This window comes from Ascaphus truei, chromosome 2 (genome assembly GCF_040206685.1).
Source record: "Ascaphus truei isolate aAscTru1 chromosome 2, aAscTru1.hap1, whole genome shotgun sequence".
Classification (NCBI taxonomy): Eukaryota; Metazoa; Chordata; class Amphibia; order Anura; family Ascaphidae; genus Ascaphus; species Ascaphus truei.
In genome coordinates, this window is record NC_134484.1 from 123,207,930 (window position 1) to 123,231,801 (window position 23,872).

Genomic DNA, 23,872 nt, shown 5'->3' on the forward strand with positions numbered 1-23,872 from the left:
GCTTCAGGCGTCTATCTCCCTGATTCACAAACCTGGAAAGGACACGGCAGACTGTAAGAGCTACCGGCCCATGCCGATCAATACCGACATAAAATTTTTCTCCAAACTCATTACTAACAGAGTGGATAACGTCCTCCCCAGGTTAATTCATCCAGATCAGGTTGGGTTCATCGGAGGAAGGCAAGCAGCAGATAATACCAGACGAATAATAGATTTGATTGATCTGGCACAAAAACAAACTATACCGTCAATGGTACTAAGTCTGGATGCGGAAAAAGCCTTTGATAGGATCGAATGTCCCTACTTAAGAGAGACGCTGAAAGTGTTTGGCTTTGAAGGACACCTCTTGGGAGCCATTGTGGCACTGTACGAGGGGCCGACGGCAAGGGTGCGACAGGGCTTCCCATCTGAGCAATTTCAAATCTGTAGTGGCACGAGACAGGGTTGCCCGCTGTCCCCGTTGCTGTTCGTCCTTTGTGTTGAACCCCTGGTGGCACATATGAGAATATGCCCAGATGTATCGGGAATATCATTAAAAGCGCAGACCCACAAAGTGGCGCTGTACGCGGATGATGTGATCCTGACATTATCCAACCCTCTTACCTCCTTGCCCAATGTTTTTGCAATCTTGGTGAGATTCAATCAAATTTCGCGGTTCAAAATTCATCAGGCCAAATCAGAAGCCCTCAACATAAATTTACCAAAAACAGTAGAAAACTAATTGGACTAAATTTTAACTTTAAGTGGCAACCCTCCATGATCAAATACCTAGGGGTGTATATAACAAAAGATTACAAAGCATTATATAAGGCAAACTATCCCAGGTTGTTCAAGACTCTGAGAGAGGATCTCAGGAGATGGGTGGAGTATGGCATCTCTTGGATTGGGAGGATTCACAGTGTGAAAATGAATCTTCTTCCAAAGGTGTTATACCTTTTCCAAGCCCTCCCGATCCCCCTGCTGAAAGAAGATATCCTCTCTCTGCAGTCAAGGATAACGAAGTTTATCTGGAATAAAAAAGTCCCAAGGATAAAAAAAGATATCTTGAGGAGGCTGACCTCGAGAGGAGGGTTGGGGGTGCCTTGCTTGTTCGCCTATTACGAAGCAGCCCAATTGAGCCAAATCATACAATGGCACTCAGATCCGTATCTCTGGTGGCATTGGAAAAAGAATGCTGCGCACCGGTAGAGCTGCAGAATCTAATTTGGTTACCCAAAAAAAGTTGGTCTAGGGTTGGGATACCGCTGCAGGCCATATCAAGCTCCTTGAGGACATGGGAGGCAACCAAATTCAGATGTTCTCTCACAACACTAAACTCCTTGATGACACCTTTATGGGGTAACCCAGACTTTGCTCCAGGCCTGAATAGTTCTCATTTCTCAAGGTGGATTCAGTCATGGTATTTACGACTAAAAGATCTGGAGGGTAGAAAACACATCAAAACTTTCGATCATATCAAAGAGAAAAAAAATATGCCAAACGCAGAATTCTTTAGATACCTCCAGATCAAAGCATTTTATAATAAAACTTAAATTCGGCCTATCAGAACAAATTTCAAGCAGCTGTGTTCTAGAGGAATGGACACAAGGGGACTAACTTCTAGAATGTGGAAGTGATCTGTCCCGAGACAGGAGACGAACCCAGACTTAGCTATATGAGACAGTGGGAAGCGGACCTGGGGGAGACATTAGAGGATGAAGACTGGGACAGGATCCTGCAGGCAGCAGCTAAAAGCTCTATCTGTACCACGTTAATGGAGAACGCTTACAAAGTCCTGATGCGCTGGTACCATACCCCAACCAAATTGTCTAAATTTGTCAGAGGCTATTCCCCGCTATGTCCCAAGCAGTGTGGGGAAAGGGCTGACTTACGTCACATGCTGTGGTCGTGCACGAATGTGGCCCCGATTTGGACTAGACCCCCATGAGACTGACCTATGATTCTCGAGGGGTGTCTACATAGGTTCCTGTGGTTAGTATGACTAGATGGATAGTACCTATGATTCTAGAGATAGGTGACCCTGGGAGCTGTGGGACCATGTTGTGTAAAAGTAACGCAATCTGTAAGAATTGTATGTGTGTTGGTTCCACTCTACCTATGATTCTATGTACCTAGCGAGGAAGATATGTATTAGGTAACTATGTCATGTGCCACAAGGACTCTAACCCGATTGATGGTGACATCAACATTTTTAGTAGGGAAAGGATGTAACCCCCTGTGTGATGAGCTCCACACACTCATACTGCCCCCTGGCAGGTTTCTCTCCAATGTGCTCTGGACATGTGACTGTAATGGACATGAGAGTAGCCAATAATAACAGCTGTGGAAGAGAAGCCTTTGAGGGAGAGGAGCCTTTAAAAAGGGGGGGCAGCCATGTTGAGTCAGATCGGTGCGGACCTGAGGACTATCAGGTTCGGTCGAGGGTTTAAGAGAGTGTACGTGTACACATTCCAGCAGGAGCAGAGAGATACAGGGTCAGCCGTGGATGAGAGTCAAGCGCCGTCGGAGGTTACCTTCAACGGCTATAAAGCACAGCGGTACTGAAGCACCCTTTTCAAAGGACAGGCCTGCAACAGTTAGTACACAATGAGCCCCCACGGTGTGCCGGCACCATCACAATCCAACATATCCAGGATTGGGGTGTCTAATACCCTACTGACACTGATACACATGCGCAGCGTTATTGTAGCTTGTGTAGTAACTTGTATACTGGCTGTAGTGATGTGCGGTTGAGGATCATGAGGTACCCAAATTAGTAAGGTATAAGTAAACTAGTTTCATCACCCATATTGTGTCTGTATTCATCCGGCCATCTGACTGTAGGCCAGGTGTGGCCCAGTAATTTATTGACAGGGACTCACGCCCCCGCCTCAGCGATAGTCATAAATCTGAGAGCTAAAAAGTAGAGGGGTACATTCAATTCATATTTATTACTTAATTTCTTGTTCACATGAAATGCAATCCACCTGAAACAGCTACTAATTAAAACCTCAATCTGTGCAGAAAAAAACCAATACATCGTTTTCATTCATACTAAACTAATGTATACCAAATGTTACAAAAATAGTTTGCCCTAACAATTTCAAAAACCCTTGGCAATGAAAATTGTTTAGATTTGTGCATATATTTCTATTCGTTACATCAATTTCTACTGAATTACTGTAGTTCTGCAATAGGATACTTCTTTAAAGACCATTGGTCTACAACAGTAATCCTTTAAAAAAAAAAAAAAAAGTAATTTCATGTTATCAGATTCATTGCAGTTTGTGTTACTTTTTCAGGGGTCAAATATTATTGTTCTTCATAGGTGAAATTAAAAGTTTTCTTCTGCAGGTGTACAGTCAAGGACTTTATTTTGGTGTTTCGTCATGTACTTCTGTTGAACGAGCTGTATACTGTAGCACAATCACAGTGCAAGTAACTTCCAACGTATCTGATTCTTTGGTCAATGAGGGATCCCATACTAACCTGGACCCATGCAGTATTTTTCTGGAATTGATTAATTGGTTTGAGATCAATCAGTTACCAGAACATTTTAAGGAGGAACGACGCACCAGCATTGTTAGCTTTAACACAAAAGGAATGCAAATGTAACTAATCCTCCTTACACTAACAAAGCAGACTGTTTGCATCTTTTCATCTTTTTGTAAAAATTATACAAATTAGACAACTTTTTGCTCAACTTTTGTTTTTACATAGGGGAATAACATAATTTAATAGAAAGGCTATAATTATTTCACAAATGGCTCAGATATCCAGTAGCCACAAAGCAGCAATGGATCGTCTATTCTTCAAAGACCTTCTACAAATAACCTCTCAGATTATGGGTCATAATTACTACGCCGTGCATGTCGCGAGACACCTTCTGATGCCGGAGTGTCCCCTGGGGTGGCCGGTGGGGGGATACTGGCACCGCCTTTCCTACACCCAACCCCCCTATACCCAACCCCCACCTACACCCAACCCCCCTCCTCTCCCCACCGGCACTAACCTCCAAACTTGCGGGCGGGGTGACCATCGCGCAGGGGGGCGTCCAACATCCAGCCCATGCGGCTGCCCAAGAAGAGCTCCTGTGTGTGTGTGTGTCTCTCACTGTGTCTGTGACACTGTGTTTGTGTGTCTCTCCCTGTGTGTGTGTGACAGCGTGTGTGTGTGTGTGACAGCGTGTGTGTGTGTGTGACAGCGTGTGTGTGTGTGTGTGTGTGTGTGTGTGTGTGTGTGTGTGTGTGTGTGTGTGTGTGTGTGTGTCAGGCAGTCTGTTTGCTGGGGGGACACTAATGTGAGGTGCAAAGGAGGGTACAGTGATGTCACGTGCAAGGGGGGGAGACTCATGTGAGGTGCAAGGGGGGGAGTGATGTTAGGTGCAAGGGGGGAAGAGTCACGTGACATGCAAGGGGGGGTAGAGTTATGTGACGTGCAAGGGGGAAGAGTGATGTGAGTGCAAGGTGGGGAGAATCAGGTGACGTGCAATGGCGGGGGGAGAGATGTGATGTGCAAGGGGAGGGGGGAGACTTAGGTGATGTGCAAGGCGGAGGACAGTGATGTGGGGGCCAGGGCGGGGGAGAGTAATGTGGGGGGCAGGGAGGGGAGACCGCAGCTATGAAGGAGGAGGTGGGGCCGAGCTGTGAAGAGGGGGGGGGGAGCAGGGAAGGGGAACGGAGTTGTGAACGTGGGGGCCAGACAGCTGTAAAGGGGGGTACATGCCGGGCAACGCCAGGTCTCTCAGCTAGTGCATGCTAAATGTTAAATGGAAATTCTGACGTACAGAGCTCTCTCATTATGAAGTTAAGGTAAATATACACACATCAGCAAAATCAGAATGACATTAACAGCTATTGTGAAGTGCAAGTAATCATGAATAGATCAGCATCTGAAAAATAAACTAACATTCACATTCAGAAAATATTTTCAGTCATCTGTAACATGCAATACAGTTACAAAACGCCGTCCTGAAATGGCTAAAAGCAGTCAGATACTAATGCTTTCATTGCAGCATGATGAGTTCTTCATGATTCATGTTGTTTAAAACATACACAAGTGCTTTTTTCAATTGAAAATGTCTCTTAGATTGAATGCATCATCAGATTGATTGTCCACGCATGGAGGAACAACAGGCAAAACAATGTGAACCATTTTTAAGCCCTGCACTTCAGTAAAGAAAAATAGTGGTAATACAAACTATTAAAATATAGTTTTCAGTCTCAAAACGTCTCCTATGGAAAAATCAGGACAGAATAGAGAGCATTATTCACTAATTTTCTCAGTTGATATAGTTTTTGTCTGTTCATTTTTCTAATCATATCGAGCCGAGCGTGTGGTATGTTGCATGCATTGTTGTTGGTATGCAATATTAATAATGAGATATCCTACAGCTCATGGTAAACTTAAAATGCACCTGACCAGACACAATTATATTGTAATTGAATACAAATGTTTTGCAGACACTAACAAAATAGGAGCGCTTGTTCAATTTTTTTCTGCGGTGCTTTTTAAAGAACAGAATTTAAAAGGATTTCAGAATTGTATTCATTTACTGATCTTATAACCATGTTTTAGGAAAAAGCATACTATACAGTGTCCCATTTAATCCACTGATAATGATAGCAATGTATTTGTAATGACATTTGTAACCAAGTCTTACTAGGCTACTAATTCTCTGGCCCTCTGTCCTTCCTCCCCCGAATAATGTGTCAGCATTTCTCTTCGTTGTGATTGGCGGGTGAAGCTTTGCTGAAAAACGATATAAATAATAAGTTAAAAACGCAAAAGATTTAGCTGAAAAAGTAACTGATACGACTAAAAAAAAAGGGAGAGTCAAATGTCAGAGAAAAAGCCTGAAATTGTAACCAAAAAAAATATACTGAAAAAAAGTAACGAGTCAAAATTGCGTTTAAAAAATATATCAAAGACCATCTTGCACAACAACTTCACTAAAACTGTCATGGAGGACTCCAAATCTCATGGGATTTTGATACAAATTTCCGTATAAGAAGCCTAAATAATTTTATATAAATGTAGCACCCTGCTATATTTCCATAGCCTGGCATATACATCCTGGTAATAGCAGGCAGTGCTAGGGTTAATAGTAGCAACCTGGTGAAGTCACATCCCCTCATGTTGCAACTATTGTAGCAACTTACAAGCACATGTCTGGGCCTGTGAGCTGCTGGGACCACATGACATGATGAGGGCCTCGCTATAGTTTTTGGTTCTGCCCAGTACTGGGACAGAATAGCCTGGCCCCTCCTCCTGTATAAAGATGTGGGTTCATCCAAATGAGCTCAGTTCAGTGCTGACTCAGCTGGAGTTCTGCCTTACCCCTTAGGGGGTGAGGGGAGGTCGTACTAAGGGGAAAGAGGAGACAGGAATGTCCTCGTAACAGCTAAACTAAATGTGATGGTGCTACGATCTAGGGTAGGTGTGTGGGACAACGGACTAGCTGGATCAATGTAAAATATAAAACAAATTTATTAGGAGCTGTGCTCAATAACTAGATTAATGGGTTAGGCTGCGGTCCCAGTCATGTCTGTGACACACGCGCCCTGCGTGGGGGGGGGGGCGGTGCGTGCACAGCGCTAACCGCGATCTGCGGTCTCCAGGAGAGAGGGAAGCTTGCGACGGGAGGGGGCGTGATCGGAGATTTGCGGGGGCATGGCCATTACGTCACGCGGCTGGTTCGCCCTCCTTGGGTGAACCCTCCGTCGCAAGGTTTAAACTCAATTTCATTGAGTTTAAAAAATCTTGCAGTACGGCGCGGCTGCACCTTCAGCGTGAAGGTGCGTACTGGGCCCTTCCCCATTGAGGGGCGGTGCTTACACGCACAGCGCACGCCGCGCCGTGTGCTGTGGCAGTTACTGGGACCGCAGCCTTTGTGTCCCAGACTGGGGTGAAAATGTGAGAGTATAAACCCCCGCGGACTACAAGGGAAAAATCCCCAATGGTGAGAGTACTCTATTCACGTTAGACTTCGGAGACAGGCTAATGGTCATATTGAAAGCCCCCTTGAAGGGCTAGATGTAATCCTAACAGGATTGACTTGTAATATGAACAATTTAAAACTATTTTATTGGGAGCTATGCTCAAAGACTAAAAAAAAAGGGTGTGTGCACATAACCGGGGATAACTATAGGGTTAGGTCCCCAACGCACGGTGATGAAGCCTATTTGTTGCATGCGGGGTGAGGGGAGGGCCAGTCTTCCCTAATGGAGGGAAGATACAAGCGTGTCCAGTCCACATGAAGGCCTCTGGCTTTCAGGCAAAGCATCCATAACTATCAAGGAAGAGTGGGATCCCAGAGGAGGTCCATGCGTGGATCCTTCTATGATAGACGAAACCCAGGAAATATCACATGCAGCTTAATGTAAGAGCTGAGCAGACCAGGCTGACTAGAATCAAAGATGCAGGGTCCTATAAGCTAGGTGACCAACAGCAGGCTACCCTTGCAGGGAGTAGGTGGAACCTAAAGTGATTGTTCTAGTGCAGCTATGTCTGAGGAGATAAGGAGGTCTGGGGTAACAGAGGAACGGAGGAGGTATGACTGAGGAACGGAGGAGGTCTGGGGTAACAGAGGAACAGAGGAGTGTGGTTCAGAAGCTTTAGCAGGTAGATCCCAACATGTGTCTATCTCAGGCTCTAACTCCAACCCCCTGGATATCAACTGTGGTGTCCCGCAAAGCTCTGTTCTGTGGCCCCTACTCTTCTCAGTGTTCATCAATGATCTTCCTACAGCTTGTAAGGGAGCTTCAATACACATGAATGCAGATGACACAATCGTATATGCACACAGCCCTATCATCTCTGACCTTGAACATATACTTCAGTCTGACTTTTTGAGACTTGTAAATTGGATTTCACAAAACCAACTGTTTTTAAACACTGACAAGACTGTAACAATGGTATTTGGTACTAAGGCTAAATTTTTAAAACTTCCAATGACTAAGCTCCAGATCAGAACCAACGGCTAATACCACCATAACTCCTGTTACTAGTTTTAAATACTTGCGCATATGTTTGACTCCCATTTAACATTTGGGATGCACATTGATACCCTGACATCCAAAACCTATGCCAAAGTAGGTGTAACGCTCTGCCTGCCCACAAGCCAGATGAGACCCCGGGACTGAGGTGGAAAGTAATACCACACACCTAGCAGTAAACGGGGGCGCGGCCGGAGTGTGGAAGTAGCGTAGGTGGTCCAGGTAACAAAAATAGAAAGGGTACCGTACTTGACAACTCCAGCGTAGAAAGGTAAGTCCGTAAGCCAATGATCGTGGGATGGAGAGAGCAGCATAGTAGAGTGTCCGTAAGCCAATGATCGTGGGACGGAGAGAGCAGCGTAGTAGAGTGTCCGGAAGCCGTGTCCAGGGGATATAGAAGTCTGCAGGGTAGAAAGTCCAAAGCCAAATCCAAGGGGTTCCAGAGAGCAGCGTAATAGAAGTCCAAAGCCAAAGGTCAAGATCCAGGGAGGTCAGCAGAATATCCAGGGACAGGAACAGGAACTAAAAGACAAAAGGGGCCAGGCAACAGCAGACAGCACCAAGGTACAGAAGCTATGCAAAGCAAGGTGGTAATGGTGAGGGGAGACTAAATAGGGGGCTGGGACCTATCAGAGGAAGGGGAGGAACGGAGGAGCGGCCCGAGAGAGGACCCGATAGGGGAGAAGTGCCTGGGAAGCTGGGGCCTCTCAGAGCAAGGGGAGGAGCGGAGGAGCGGCCCAGGGAAGGATATGATAGGGGAGAAGGGCCTGGGAGGCGGGCCTGATGGAGCAGGGGCAGGGAAGCATGTGATGCGCGCGCAGCACCTGAGGAGGCGGAGTCAGATGCACGGCGCCAGTAAATGGAAGCCTGGGTCTGCGCGCGCCCGTAAGGTGATGTGCGCGACCCAGACGTGCGGGAGCAGCCTTGAAGGGGGCCGCGAGGAGTGAGGCACGCTGCCGTGGAGCCTGGGCTGCACGGAGACAAGGTAAGGAAGCGGGTATACCCGCAGCGCGGATCCTTACAGTAGGTGTACTTTATAGGAGCAAATCCTCCCTAAGTCTGCTGGTCAGAAAGCAGGTGCTAATGCCAATTATTGACTATGGGGACATAGTATATGGCTCGGCACCCCAAACCCACCGTTGCAAACTTTATATCCTCTACAATTCAATATGCTATTTTGTTCTCCAATGCAACTACAACACACATAACTGCGAAATGCTCAAAGAATTAGATTGGTCATCACTTGAGTCTAGGCGCAAAGTTCATCTCTCCTGTCTCGCCTTCAAATACTTTCTGGGCAAGCTACCCATCTATCTGAACGAGCTCCTCACCCCTACCACATGCAGCACTTACCTGAGATCTGACTCCAAAAAACTGTTCATGGTCCCAAGGCTCAACAAAGTATCTGGCCGCTCCTCCTTCTCTTACCGTGCACCCCAAAACTGGAACAATCTACCAGAGACTCTCACATCCGCCACCAGTTTAAGTTCTTTCAAAACTAAAGCTGTCTCACATTTTAATCTGGTCTGTAACTGTTACATACGCCTATAATATATATTATCTTTAACTGTGCATGCAATGTCTTGTATATAATGTATACCCTGTTCACTTATGTAACTATGTATTTGTAACCATGTATTATTTGTCATCATAACTCTATGCCCAGGACATACTTGAAAACGAGAGGTAACTCTCAATGTATTACTTCCTGGTAAAACATTTTATAAATAAATAAATTAGCTCCTTGGTAGTTCAGCTACTTTAGAAAGCACACAAAGTTTATGTCAGGAGGACAACTAGGCATGGGATAAGACAACACTCAGCTAGGAGGAGGCAACAGCCACTCACACAGGAGTCTGGGACCATGGAAGAATATGGCGAGCGAACAAGTGGCACTGCCATAAGAGCTAGTGATAGCATGAGATGCGTTAAATGTACAGAAGATGAAAATAAGTAATTGGGACATAAGTCCTTCATCCGTGTGATTAGTTATTCGGCTGTGGTTCAGTGCACACTTCCAGTTATCAGAAAAGGCAGCCCTGGTGGGAAATTGTTGATACAGTCAACAGCATTAGAGTCTCCCTGAGAAATATAGACGTCTGTAAAAAGAGATTTGGAGACTAAGGGCCTCATGCAGTAAGCGTTCATAAGTCACTTATCGCCCAAAATGTCTACTCCAGTTCAGTAAGTGTTGATAAGTGGGCGATAAATGCCTGAATCGCCAAAAAAACTTTTGAACAAAATCAAATCGGCGACTGAGCAGCGATAAACCACTTATCGACGCTTTTCAAACTGTTCATAAACACGCACGATTCTAGTAGCTGTGAGTAGGTTATCACCGCCTATCGTGGCCCTAGAATAGCGATTTTCTCTCCAAATCCAAACGCCAGAAAAAGTTGGCGGGAGAGTGGGGAGAAGCATCGATAAAGGTAACGATACGGCACTTAGAATTTTTTTTTGCCATTTTTCCTGCCTCGGATTGATGCCGGGGGTCTCCGGAGCTGATACCCATTAATACCAGCACCGGAGACCCCTGTCATGAATCCGATGCAGAAAAAATGCATTTACAGCCCACTTAATTACCTTAGCTGCTAACCACTAAGGCAATGAAGGGGATAACCACCCTTGCCAGACTTATTGTGGGTAGCGGGGGTGGTGAAGGGGGTATTTGGCCCTTGGTGGGTGTTTCGGCCTTGCGCGGAGGTGGGTGGGGGTTACGGGTGGACGTAACCCCTTCATTACCTTAGCGGTTTATACCGCTACGGTAATGGAAGGGTTAACCCTCCCACTACCCACCCGCAAGGCCTAAACACCCATTCTTGGGGCTAATACTCCCTTCACCCACCCCAGCTACCCACAATAAAAACAATACACACACAACAGCCCCAATACCCACCTCCTAGTCCACAATAAACATAGCAATATTTAGCAAACACCAATACACAACTCGCCCCCCGTGCCCCCATAATGTAAAACCATGATTTATTTTTTAACATACAGGATTCATACCCCAGACCGACGGGGGTCCCTGGTGGTCCCTACGGGTGTCCGCAGGCCCCACAGTGCTCCAGAGGGGGGTGCCCACAGGTGTCTGGGTGCCTCCGGGTGGTCCCTACTAGGCGCCGTGGGCCTCCAGGTGGTCCCCGCGGGCCACAGTGGGGTCCACGATGGGACCACGGGTGTCTGTAGCAGAAATGAATCGCCGGGTTAGGCCTTTTCAGAGGGTCGATCCAATCGCTGGCGGCAACTCGCTCGTTTTGGGAATTTTGCTGTGACAGGTAATGAAGGCTTTATGAATACCGTGATAGCAACGCTCCAAAAAACAGCGCTCTAAATGGGCCGGCAATTTTTTATTTGAACCTTTACTGCATAGGCCCCTAAGTGGTTTGTGAAAAACAAAATGTGGAAAGAAAGGCGACATGCACTTGGGATAAGAGGAGGGCCTCCGTTGCATCTACACTACTCACCATGGGAGAAGAAAATGAAACAGGCAATATCTCCCCTGCTGGTGTCAATTATTTTTGAATTTATGACTATGATAAAAGCATTGAGATATAAACATACTTACTTGGGTTAGGGATGAGGTTTCTGCGCTCGTGCTGTTCCCTAAAAAATCTGTTATCCACTTGCAGCTATCAGCTCCAGGAGCCACTTCTCAACTTCTCCTAATAAGGAGAGCCCCCGAAAGAGCCCTCCCCACAATAGAAAAAACACAAGGCACACAAGCGCACCACGGATTAGCATAAAACTTAATATTTAATAAGTAATAATTGGTCACACTGGCCACACAAGATAAAAATAATAATAATAATGATAATTAGCACAGTGCTAAACACAGTGAAGAAGAAGAATCAGGCACACGGTCTTAATCATCAATGAAAAGGGGGGTTTATTGTGCCAAGAAAACCAACGTTTCGGCACTAATACTGCTTTTCTCAAGGTGTAGCCTACACCTTGAGAAGGGCAGTATTACTGCCGAAACATTGGATTTCTTGGTACAATAAACACCCCTTTTCATTGATGATTAAGACCGTGTGCCTGATTCTTCTTCTTCACTTGATCTATTTGGGACACCAGGAGCTCCCCAGAACCAGCGCACCGGCGGTTAAGTACCCCACTATCACCTGTTTGTTTGAGTGCGTGCACTACCATCATTCCGCACAGTGCTAAACACCACACAATAATAAAAATAATAATGACGAAGCGCGTGGTTGCGAAACGCGTAGAGGTCACGTAGGGGAGCTCTGCACATTCACTGATTGGCTGGAGGAGGGAAACCAGGAAGCAACAGCAGTGTGATTCATCTGCCAGCGTGTTCGCGTTGTCCGGACTTATCCGCGGTCCCGTTTGGCATCCGCTGTTGCTTGTGGTCAGTACCTACTTCCCCCCTTTACGGTTCATACAGCCTTCGCTAGTTTTGACTTTATTAGTGTAATTTTTAGTGGGGTGGACGTTTTAATAATATTGGTTGTTTATCTTTTTTCTTTTTGGGTGTGCTTCAATTGAAGCTAGTACATAGGGGTTAGCATTCCATCGGGAGTTCCCCCTTTTTTATTTCATTATTATTTTTATTATTGTGTGGTGTTTAACACTAATAATTATCATTATTATTATTTTTGTCTTGTGTGGTAAGTGTGACCAATTATTACTTATTAAATATTAAGTTTTATGCTAAACTTTTCTGAGGTGGGATGTATAGTAACACGCACCCGCAGCAGAGGAAGCGTGTCTGGAGTGTGGTAGTTTGCGTAGACAGGCCAGGAGACTTAGTAAGGGTATCAGTGGTACCTGCCAGATACGGAGTAGAGGGCTCGTAGTCGGTGCCGAAGCCGAGGGTCGAGGAAGAGAGAGGTCCGGGAGGTCGAAGGTCAAGCCGAGATCGAGGGACGAGAGAAGCAGCGTAGTGATGAGGAAGCCGGGGGTCGAGAGCAAGGAGTAGAGTCGTAAGCCAAGCCGGGTCAACCTGAGAAGCACAATATCAAGCAAGAGGATATCCACACCAGGTAAGCTGAGGCTTTGCAGAGCAATGATTCCAGGGAAGGACTGGGGTAATAAAGGTGGGAGAACAAATCAGAGAGGTAGGTGGAGCAGAGGTGTGCCGTGGAGCATAAGCTGATAGGTGCACGCTGTGATCCTGAAGTGGCATCAGCTGGGAAGCAGGGGGGAATGAGTATGGCTGCAGCAAGTGCTGGGGGAATGATGGAGCTGCTTGTGCAGTGAATAAATTATAGCCGGGAGCGCGTGCAGTATAAGACTGTACCGCGCGCGTCCCGGCCAACATGGCGGCCGCATGTGTCAGCGTCGGCTGACACAGAGCCTGGCTGCGGAGAGGATACCGCTGGGGAGAGGAAGAGAGAGCAGGAGCAGTCCCATGCAGAAGTAAGGAGGGGTGTTCGCGTTGTCCGGACTTATCCGCGTTCCCTTATTATATATTAATTTTTATGCTAATCCACGATACGTACTTGAGGTTTATGAATAAAGACAAAATCAGTGCTACTAAAGTAAGGTAACTAAATCTGCACTATATGTATCAACATTAATTAATAATCAATTGTTTAATTGTTGCCTGATAGCTATTGTGCATTTTATGTGGGTTACAGTTGCCCCTATTTCACCTGCATACATGAGCCATGTGCCAGGACAGCCTCACAGTGGGGTCAGGAAGAGTCCCAAACACTGGGTAAGGGTTTAACTTCAGTGGTTTATTTTCCACAATCAGACAATTAATAGGCACTCCGTCCCTTTAAGGAAAACAAATCATAAAACAAAAAACTCTATTCCCCTTAATAAGTCACTGGGATTTGTAAACAAATCGCATGTATGCATGTTCAAGAAGGGTAAATTGTAATGCCCTAGAGGAGGCATTGGCATTGCAAATAAATAAATCCTGGTCAGGTACAGTATATGAGAAAAAGACAGTTAAGTACATATTTGTTCATTTAAGGAAATATGCGAATGAACTGTTGTCTGGAATATTTATTCATTTGTTTTTCTTAATTTACATATGTATTTAATGAGCGCAAATAGTCCCAGTGTGTACAGTACAGGAGGTCCTCGGTATCCGACTGTCTGCTTTTCGTCGAACAGATTTTCCGACGCCCCATAATACAGTCCTCTGGATGCATTATTCAACTTCAGAAGAGCCTATCAGAGGTCTACTTATGTTTTTAGAAAGTATAACGGATAAAACAGGAGTAAAATAATAAGAATAATATCTTATAGAAATGCAAACTAAAAATTATCAATAAAGTAATATTGCATTGGTCTAATGCAGTGGTTTGCAAGCTTTTTTTTAGTTAAGGAACCCTATAATTATATTGTGAAATTCTTGTGAACCCCAGCACTCTCTAATAGTGTGTCTGAGATCAGATTAATATAAGGAACACCAACCCTTTCTAATAGCATCTAAGATCAGATGCATTGGAAGGAACCTCAACCCTAATAGTGCGTCTGAGATCAGATGCATTGGAAGGAACCCCAACCCTCTCTAATAGCACGTCTGGGATCAGATGCATTGTAAATTATTCTGTATTTGGTACAATTTTCATGTAGCCCTGGGTAGTTTTGGGGCTATAGTTCTGTCCTCCTGGCAGTAATACCTGGTAAGGGCAGGTTTGCCAGGAGTCATCATGGGTTTTCCCCACACATGCCATGCAGTGAGTCAGTGAAGGCAGTGTCATCAGGCTCTGTGTCCAATTAGAGGCACAGGGGTGGTGCCTGCTGGATCTTGCTTAATGTACTGCAACTTCCTGATTTAGTCAGTTGGTCTCTACCCTTGAGAGAGACAGGATACCCGTGCCAAGCTGCCAGGGCTCTGGTAAGTTTGAGGCCCTCCCTTAGGGGAGCTTGGGGTAGACCCATACATCCTACCCTAAAAGAGGGTAGGGGAAGAGCAAGAACCACTCTTGGTGCCCTTGGCCAGGAGTGAGTTCAGGGACATCCTGAAGGTGAGGAGCCTTCTGTCTGCTGTTATTGAGACTGCTGCTAAAGGGAAGATCAAATAAAGACATCTGCATTTTACCTATACCTCCTGCCTGAGAGTGAAGTATATTGGGAGGAGAGGGACAAGTTCTTTTGCAGATACTTCACCCCATACCACTGGGGGCTGCAAAGATCGAGGCGCTGCACCTGTAAGTAGAATTCGGGCACAACCCCAGAAGCCTGTACTGGTATTCCCCTACAACATCATGTGGGAGACCCAGGGCCCCCTGTTACCAGCAGGTATGCACCAACCAGGCCGATGTAACAAGTGCAGTATTTTCCTTAGGAGACCCTATGTGAGATTGGGTTGGGGAAATAGGGTTACATTCAAATGACTTGAAAATTGCAGGGAACCCTTTAGGGATGTTCGGGGAACCAAAGGCTTCCTAGGAACCCCTGTTGAAAAACACTGATGTACTGTAATGTCTAGTAGACAAACCAGCTGAAAATATAATGAAGATGCAGTATGCTGTATGTATAATCGCTGCAGTTCAGTAATGGTCACACATATCCCATGAACTCTCATTATAAGGTGGTATAACACAGCGACTGTGGAAGATTGTCTTCTATCTACACATACTGTATACATAAAGCCATGATATCATTTCAAACCTATGCTACAATGAACAGAGAATACCAGACTATTTTTCAGATCTACAGATACAGCAGGCGTTACTAATCCTGTTACCACGTGAAATAACGTGAAAAATAATGCACGCATTATGGAGACAACAGGTGTTACCATTGTTTCCAAGAGCTCTGGGTGAAATCTCGCAATAAATAATGCTGTAGCATTAACCCAACAATTCACTTAAAGGAACAGTCCAAGGGATGTATTTTTTTAAAAATAGATTTGAAGCAGGGGGTCTACGGAGCTGAACCGCATTGATTTCAGCTCCAGGAACCCCCTGCTTCTCGACATAATATCTCCGTAGGGAATACACAGCTCTGGCTGGGTTGAATGGGGATATCGAAATGGCGGCTTAAATGTCCCGCGTCACATGGGCCAACAGGAAGCCGAGGCGTCATCGCTTGCATCTTCCTTTTGGCCAGCGTGATCCGTGGGCTTTAAACTGCAGAGAGCTACCGGCACTCCCTATGGAGGTAAGTATGGAGGGAAGCAGGGGGTCCCTGAAGCGGAAATCAACCCAGTTCAGCTCCGGAGACCCCCTGCCTCAAACCTACAGTATTAAAATAAAATTAAAAAACATGATTATTAACGCTCACTACAGTACTGTACATCTGTATGTGTTGAATGTGTATCTGTATTTGGACTATTGCCAGTGGCACTATATATTGCAATGCCACTACATGAGCTTTCACTGTCTCACGCACACCAATGCCAGCCATCATAACTGTACCAGCTAAAACGAAATAATTTACAACTTGAACAAAGTACAATTTTAACTTCAGCATTGCTTGAAGGGACCGGCAGAGTGCAGATTGTTCTTCGTTCTCTAGTAATGATCATAGATTATGCAAAGGGTTAGGCAAAAGTTGGAGCTTTGTGGGTGTCAGCTGGTTGGGGCTGGTCAATTATGTCAGGTAATGTATTGGGGTAATGGGCAGATGTTAGGGGATTGGTTAAAGGGCTATCACTGTTCAAGTCAGAGGGGAATGATTGGGCAATCCAGGATCAGTGAGACTTTAGGTGAGAAGTTCAGAGTATATACAGTATAGAAATAGCAGAGCAGGTTTGAACACCTTTTTTAGGTGAGGTTAGGTAGGCATCACACACCCCCTCTCTCCATCCCTCCCTATATTTCAAATTTTGATTCTTTGTTATAATTGTTTACTGTGTATGTTTATTTATATTAATCATTTAAGAAAACGACATCTTTATATACAGATAAGGTGTGTATTATACTGTTGCAGCACGGCGGAAGTCTGGCTAAGAGTTAAGCGCTGTTTTGTGTTATTCATCCAGTAATTGGTGTTTTGATAATGTTACTGCAGTGTAGGTTCCTGGCTGGGGGAAGGAGTCACTGTTATTTATGCTATTGTTTATGGGTTTAGCTCATGGTTTGGAGGTGAGAAGTTTATGTTAAAATTGAAATAAAACAAATAAAGAAATGTCGGTTGTTAATTTACACTGGTTGCTTTAATAACATCATGCGGTGCTGTTACCCCCATCTTCATTTGTGTGTGTGGTGTTTATATTCTTTAACTTAGCTGCACTCCGTTTATTATGGGTGGGGGTGGGGTGCATTCTACAGTTCCCATGTACAGTAAGTATTGTGAAGTTGCAAAGTAGTACATTTGTTAGGTCATCTTGCCAACAAGCGATGGGTTTATGAGAGTCAGGAATCCAAAACCCCAGCTAGAAGGCTGTCTTGGGGCGTACAGAGGTTGTTGTTGTTTCAATGTCCGCATCAGGTAGTACCAACTGAATTGAACACGAGCTGTGGAAATGTAGCATGACACCCAAATCCTTGCTGCAAGAAAGGTGGGGATCATGGTAAAAGTGAACAAGATATTCTGTCCTAAATAGATTTTCCATACCTTACTGATTTGGATAGTAATCTTGCTCATGAATTGAAAGAAACACTTCTCACTTACTTCAAAGATGTTGCTTTAAAATGTACTGTAGCTCTTTGGTCCTCACTGTTTACGCTACTGGACTCGGACAGCTAGAAGTGTAGCATGACTGCACCCTTTATCAAGCATTAACAAGTTAACGCTGGGGCGCGTTTTAACGCGTTATCGTATGATTTGCAATTCAATGGAGGTTGTGATAGCAGGGACAATAACATCTGCTGCACCTGTATGTTAACATGGAAAATGACATGCACGCTCTCCAAATACAGTACTCAAGAAAACTGTTTCTTAGTGAAGTTGGCTTTTACTGGGGGATCCAACATTGATAAAACCTCTATCCTCGCCAAACTCAGGGGAAAAACTCCTCCCCTAGTTTACTATTTATGTGTTGGCTGTAATGAAGAACTCACATGAGCATTAGTTCTGGGAAGGAAAGTATTTTACAGTGAGTAACTCCAAATGAATGACTCACTGTAGGAAGGGACAGGCTAGAGCTTGCAAACTCATACACTAGCTGCATGTATAAACATCATGCATTGCATTTTCCATTCCTAGTAAACTGAGCACTGGGACAGTAACCAAGAATTAAATTAAAATGACTAGCCAGAAAGCAGGGATAGCTGAATTAAAAAAAAATATACATATTTACTGTAGAACATATAGAAACATATTATTTTTGGCGATCAGACCTCTATTTCAAAGTGTACTTAAACGTGACCTTGGGAAAGTCGCTTTATCTCACTGTGCCTTGGGCACCACAATTTAGATTGTAAACTCTATGGGACAGGGGCTAATTTGTGCCTGCAAACATTTAAAAGAAAATTGGTAATTCATTAAATTTAAAAAAATGGTATTATTAATATATAGTGCACTTTTACCAGTCATTATCAGTGTCTGAAAGAGGGTGAGTGCACCTGGCCAAGTTGGTCAGTTCAGGCTGGACAGCAGCCTGGTCCCCTGTCTGCACAGAGCTGCCAGCTGAGAGCATTGCACAACCCAATACTTCTCAATGCGGAAGCAAAGCACAAAAGCCAGCCAGCCTTTTCCGCTCTGCTGCTTTGCATGGACACCCACCACATATCCTTTACTTTACAGCATAGCATTCGTTGGTTTCGCCGGGTTCGTACAGTAGCTATGTTTGCTGCTGGGTTTATGACTCCGGTCAGCACATGAGACAGCCAGCAGACAGATCAGAGCTGTAGTAATAACCAGGCTCCCCTCCTCCCGCGAGCAGAGGGCATGGCAGGGACTCTCCCTGCCTTTGGCCGTAACTTGGTGGCGAAGTTGGTGATGACCGGGGACTCCAACGTTGGCAAAACTTGTATTCTCACCAGATTCACGGATAACACCGATCCCTCTTACATCTCCACTGTGGGTGAGTGAGAAAACACGTGGGGAAGAGCCACTGCCAGCTGGGGCAAAGAGCTGAAGTTCACCATCTTCTTCTTCAGTCTTCTGCCCAGTGTCCTTCTTCACATCCCTTTGAATGATGTGTCCCAATTCCTTTGCCTGTCTCTCATGCCATATCCATACTTTAATTTACCGATGTTTTCCTAACATCGCGACCGATATGGTTTTCTTCTGTCTCCTGTCATGAGCCAATAATCTCAGTGATATTATGAGCCCTCCTCTTAACACCGAGTCGTCTTCTTTTAGTCTGCGATCCTGTTCCCTCTGATTGTTATTAGCTCTTGTCTCTTGACATCTACTTAATCGTGTGTCCGTCTCCATGCGGTATCCCCCTAAGCCTTCTTTACAATCCTTGGTCTGCTGCTTTGTCCAACAAGTGCTTACTGAACTTTGATTTAAAAGCCTTTAGTTCTGTATCTCCCCTCAACGTTTTGTTGCTAAATGACTTATTTTTGTATTCCCACATTACTTGTTCTTTTTTTGAGTACTGTACATCCTCTGTGTTCTCCTTGATCTCTCCTGTCACTTCCTATACATAGCCTGCTGGAAGATCTCATATACTGTACTTATCTTGATCTCTGTATTCTTCATTCACTTTTTGTACAGTGTCTTATCTATAACATCTTACCACATAACTGCACTGATCTTTCCTGTGTCACCTTAGAGTGTTGTTCCTCTGTCTTATTTGTGTTTTGTGCACTTAAAAAATGTTTAATGTGTAAAAAAAAAAGTAAAATGATAATAATTATTTGGAGGCCTCTGGAAATAAACCAGGAAGTAGGAAATAAAACATGTAAGAGGAGAGTAATAGATGTCTAAAAATGTCAAAGGCAAGTCAAATTCAGGGAGCACGAATACAGCACACAGTACTTCAATGTATATACATTTGCTCCAGTGGTAGTACTGTATTACCTGAACAGTATTGCGTTGAAGTTGACTTTACATATTTCTCATGATGTATAACTGGGATTTGCTGCCACTTTGGCAGTGATACGTTTGTATATTTTATTGGATCTCACATGACGATATATTGTTTTAGGTAGCTTTGACCTGAAGTCAGATAAATAAGGGACTTCAGCCTTAATTAACTGTTAGCAGAATAAATAAAAGACTTGCCCGCCTAACCCTTTCCCTAACCAGCACTCTGACCCCCAATAATCTGGGAGAAAATCATTGCCAACTAAATCTGGGAAAGGGAAGAGGTTATAGAGCCGGCAGCCGCATAACTAGACACTTGCATTGTTTTATCATGTACTGTACTATGAAGCTGGGAGAGTGATGTTGTTGGAACACAGGCAGGCATTAACCTGATATCTAATTTAACTGGTTGTCAACCTGTTAACAGTGGTTTAACACACAGTCCTTGCACCCGATGCAATAGCTGTATCAGTGACATCCTGCATTGCTGGACCTGTGCTAATACGCAGTAAAGAATATAGATTTTTACTAAGATCATGAAGAAGCATTCATTTCTTTACATGAGGGTGAAAATTGGGGTGCAAAATGTATCTGGACATGTAATTTCCCTTGAGACACAAGGGAAAAAGAAGGTAAAACACAATAGTGTGATACTGTGTGAAACATATACTGATTATGAATAAATGGGAACTCACAAACGGATGTTCTTTGACAGCGGTATAGTATATAACCTATGGAGGATATGGCATGAGGACCCTCCTGATTTTAGGTACAATCTTCAACCGAATGTCTGTGAAAACAGTCCTGAGGAAGCCCCAGATCGAGCGAATAATGTTGGATGAGTACCAATAGTTCCGGTGTCTTACCGAGGTGTTCAGCGTCTGCACAGCTTCTGTCTCCTCTACTGAAAGCGATCATCCGAGTCCCAAAGATGCGTCACTAGTGATGTCACATCGGACAACGACCGTATTGACCAGAGTGGACTAGAGCGAAGAAGCAGGAAGAAATACAAAGACACCGGACTTACCAGCCGAACAGGACTGTTTTCACGGACATTCGGTTGAAGATTGTACCTAAGACCAGGAGCGTCCTCACGCCAGATCCTCCATAGGTTACCGCTGTCAAAGAACATCCGTTTGTGAGTTCCCATTTAGTCACAAACAATATACTGTATGTTTCATACAGTATCACACTATTGTGTTTTTCCTTCTTTTCCCTTGTTTCTCAAGGGAAATTACATTTCCAGATACGCTGTTAGAGGGGCCATATCCCCCCATATCTCCCCTGCCTACCTAAGCCATGCATATTCACATTTTCACTACAGTATTTAGTTTGTTTGTGTTTGTGCCCCAGTTTTCTATTTTTGTGTTGCTAACCTAGATAAAGGTACTTTGTAGTTTTTTTTGGGACATGCACCACAAACTTTTGGGACCTGCATCACAACCTTAATATCACATTACATGTTTGATAATTAATTTGCGCTTATTTTTCTCTTCACATGTGGGTGATGTAGGAGGAGTAATGGGTGCATTTAAACTAGTAGTCTGTATTACTTATAAGAAATATCATATAATAACCTACTTATCATCATAAAATTATTTAAAATTATATAATGATCTATTGTCCATATCATGGAACAGGAATTTTGTTAATATCGAATGGGGGTTATTCATTAAACTGCCGTAGTGCCCCGATCAGTACTATCTCAGTGGATCGGATAACTGCCACATAGTATCATGAGGCCCAGCCATACAATAGTAATTATATCTTCTAAAAAAATTTTTTTTCTATATATATATATATGTATATATGGAAAGCAAATTATAGAGCTCCTCATACTTCCTTCCAAACCTGGCCTTACTACCTCCTTCCACATTACTGTTGGAAGTACTATCTTTCACCCAGTAGCCCAAGCACACTGCTTAGGGGTAACACTTGACTCCTCTCTCACATTCTCCTTTCACATTCAAAACGTTTCTAAAACCTGTCACTTTTTCCTCTGCAATATTACAAAGATTCACCCTTTCCTCTGTTGCTCGACTGCTAAAATTCTGACTCAGGCCTTCATTCTTTCCTGTCTCGACTATTGTAACCTCCTGCTGTCCAGCCTTCCTGCCTCTCACATGTCTCCCCTACAATCTATCCTAAACACAGCTGCCAGAATCACTCTACTCTTTCCTATGTCTTAGCGTCTCACCTGCTGAAATCGCTCTCCTGGCTTCCTATCAAATCCCGTATCACACATGCAATTCTCCTCCTCACGTTTAAAGCTTTACACTCTTCTGCCCCTCCTTACATCTCATCCCTAATATCTCGCTATGCACCATCCAGACTCTTGTGTTCTGCTCAAGGATGTCTTCTCTCTACCCCCTTTGTATCTAAAGCCCTCTCCCGCCTTAAACCTTTCTCAATGACTGCCCCACACCTCTGGAATGCCCTTCACCTCAATACGCGACTAGAACCCTCTCTATCCACCTTTAAGACCCACCTTAAGACACACCTGTTAAAGAAGCATATGAGTAGCACCGTAGATATTACTAGACATATGATACATAAAGCTTGGCCCCCTGCAGAAGCACTTACCAAAATGCCCTCCTACTGTCTCTGTACGTTCCTCCTACATACCAATTAGATTGTAAGCTCCTCGGAGCAGGGACCCCTCTTCCTAAATGTTACGTTAGTCTGAAACACTTATTCCCATGACCTGTTATTTATATTATATTAATTGTTATTTATATGATTACCATGTGTATTACTACTGTGAAGCGCTATGTACATTAATGGCGCTATACAAATAAAAACATACAATACAATATATACATGTATATAAATACAATGTTTGAATGTTTCAATGTTTAGCTGCAGTCATCACTATTTCATAAAAATTGAGAGTATTCTTTAGTAAAGATCCATAAACAACTTTATTATTATTTATGTATCAAAGTTTCCCAGATGTTGATCTGGGGCAAACATGCTGCACCAGATTTATAAAGGAAAAGCTTTCCTATTGAAACAATGAGATTTTCTACCTCGGTAAATTTGGTGCAATATTTTTGCAACCTTTTTTTGCCCCAAAATTGCATCCATGAACCATTGACCTTCATTCACTTGCATAGCTGTGCTGGCTCATCTCAATATACTGTACTAACCACTGCATAAAAGTACAGTATGAGCACTTTTAAAACAAAGCTGTTTATTTACACACCATCACGGTACGGTGCCTGTGAAGGCAGCTGAACAATGTGCTGTATTTGAGTGTCTGTTATTACTCTTAACATTTTGACTAGCTTTTTACAGTATATCTGAGTTTAAAAAAATCCAAATGACCCAAATGACCCAAACAAAAGTCATGACATGTACACTATTGGTATTTCTCCAAGTATCTGTAACAATTACTAAGCTACTGTACTGTTCATCTGAATTACAGGTAATAAAACCCTGACGAGGTTCTCTAACTCTCATTGTCTAGGCTGTAATGCACAGCGACAACTTATCCCATAAGATATACTAAAAAGAGGGTGCTAAGAAAGCCTCCAATATGTAGATTTGTGTGTCACTAAATGGCAGTAATTTGGGTCAATAGTATGATTTAGCAAACACAGACTATGCCGAATTGTCCCCAAAACAACCAGCACTCAGAACCTTTGTAAATTACTCCCTAAAGAACACTTTCTACAAATGTAATTAATATTGCGAAGCACTTGCTTCCTGTGAAAGGAAACAGCAAGTAGAAATCATTGAAGTGCCAAAATATAATAAACAGAAATCAATGGTACACAGTATTACATATAGTTTATTTGTAATTATACAAAATATTTTCTATCAATATGCATGCTTAGACAATTGCAAAATTACCACAGAGTATACAGTATGCTCCATACAAACTAATATACTGTGCAGACAAGGTAAAAAGGGTTGAGGAATTGTGTGGTAATTTCAACATCTATTAAAGGTCTGTAGTTTCTCAGATCTATGGCAAGCACCAAAGTTCGAGTACACAGGAGCATTTCCGTAAATGTTTTTTTTTAATGTATGTATGGAGCAGGGAG

The 23,872-nt window shown here is 43.8% G+C and overlaps 1 protein-coding gene across 1 annotated transcript in view; it reads left to right on the forward strand.

Moving 5' to 3' along the window:
• Positions 1 to 18,506: 18,506 nt before the first annotated feature.
• The window catches only part of LOC142486017 (ras-related protein Rab-10-like), a 44,714-nt gene continuing 39,348 nt past the window's right edge, over positions 18,507 to 23,872 (forward strand). The window contains exon 1 of the mRNA XM_075584682.1: positions 18,507 to 18,870. Within this exon, the coding sequence (XP_075440797.1) occupies positions 18,735 to 18,870 (136 nt within the window). The 5' untranslated portion in view covers positions 18,507 to 18,734. The remainder of the gene's footprint in view (positions 18,871 to 23,872) is intronic.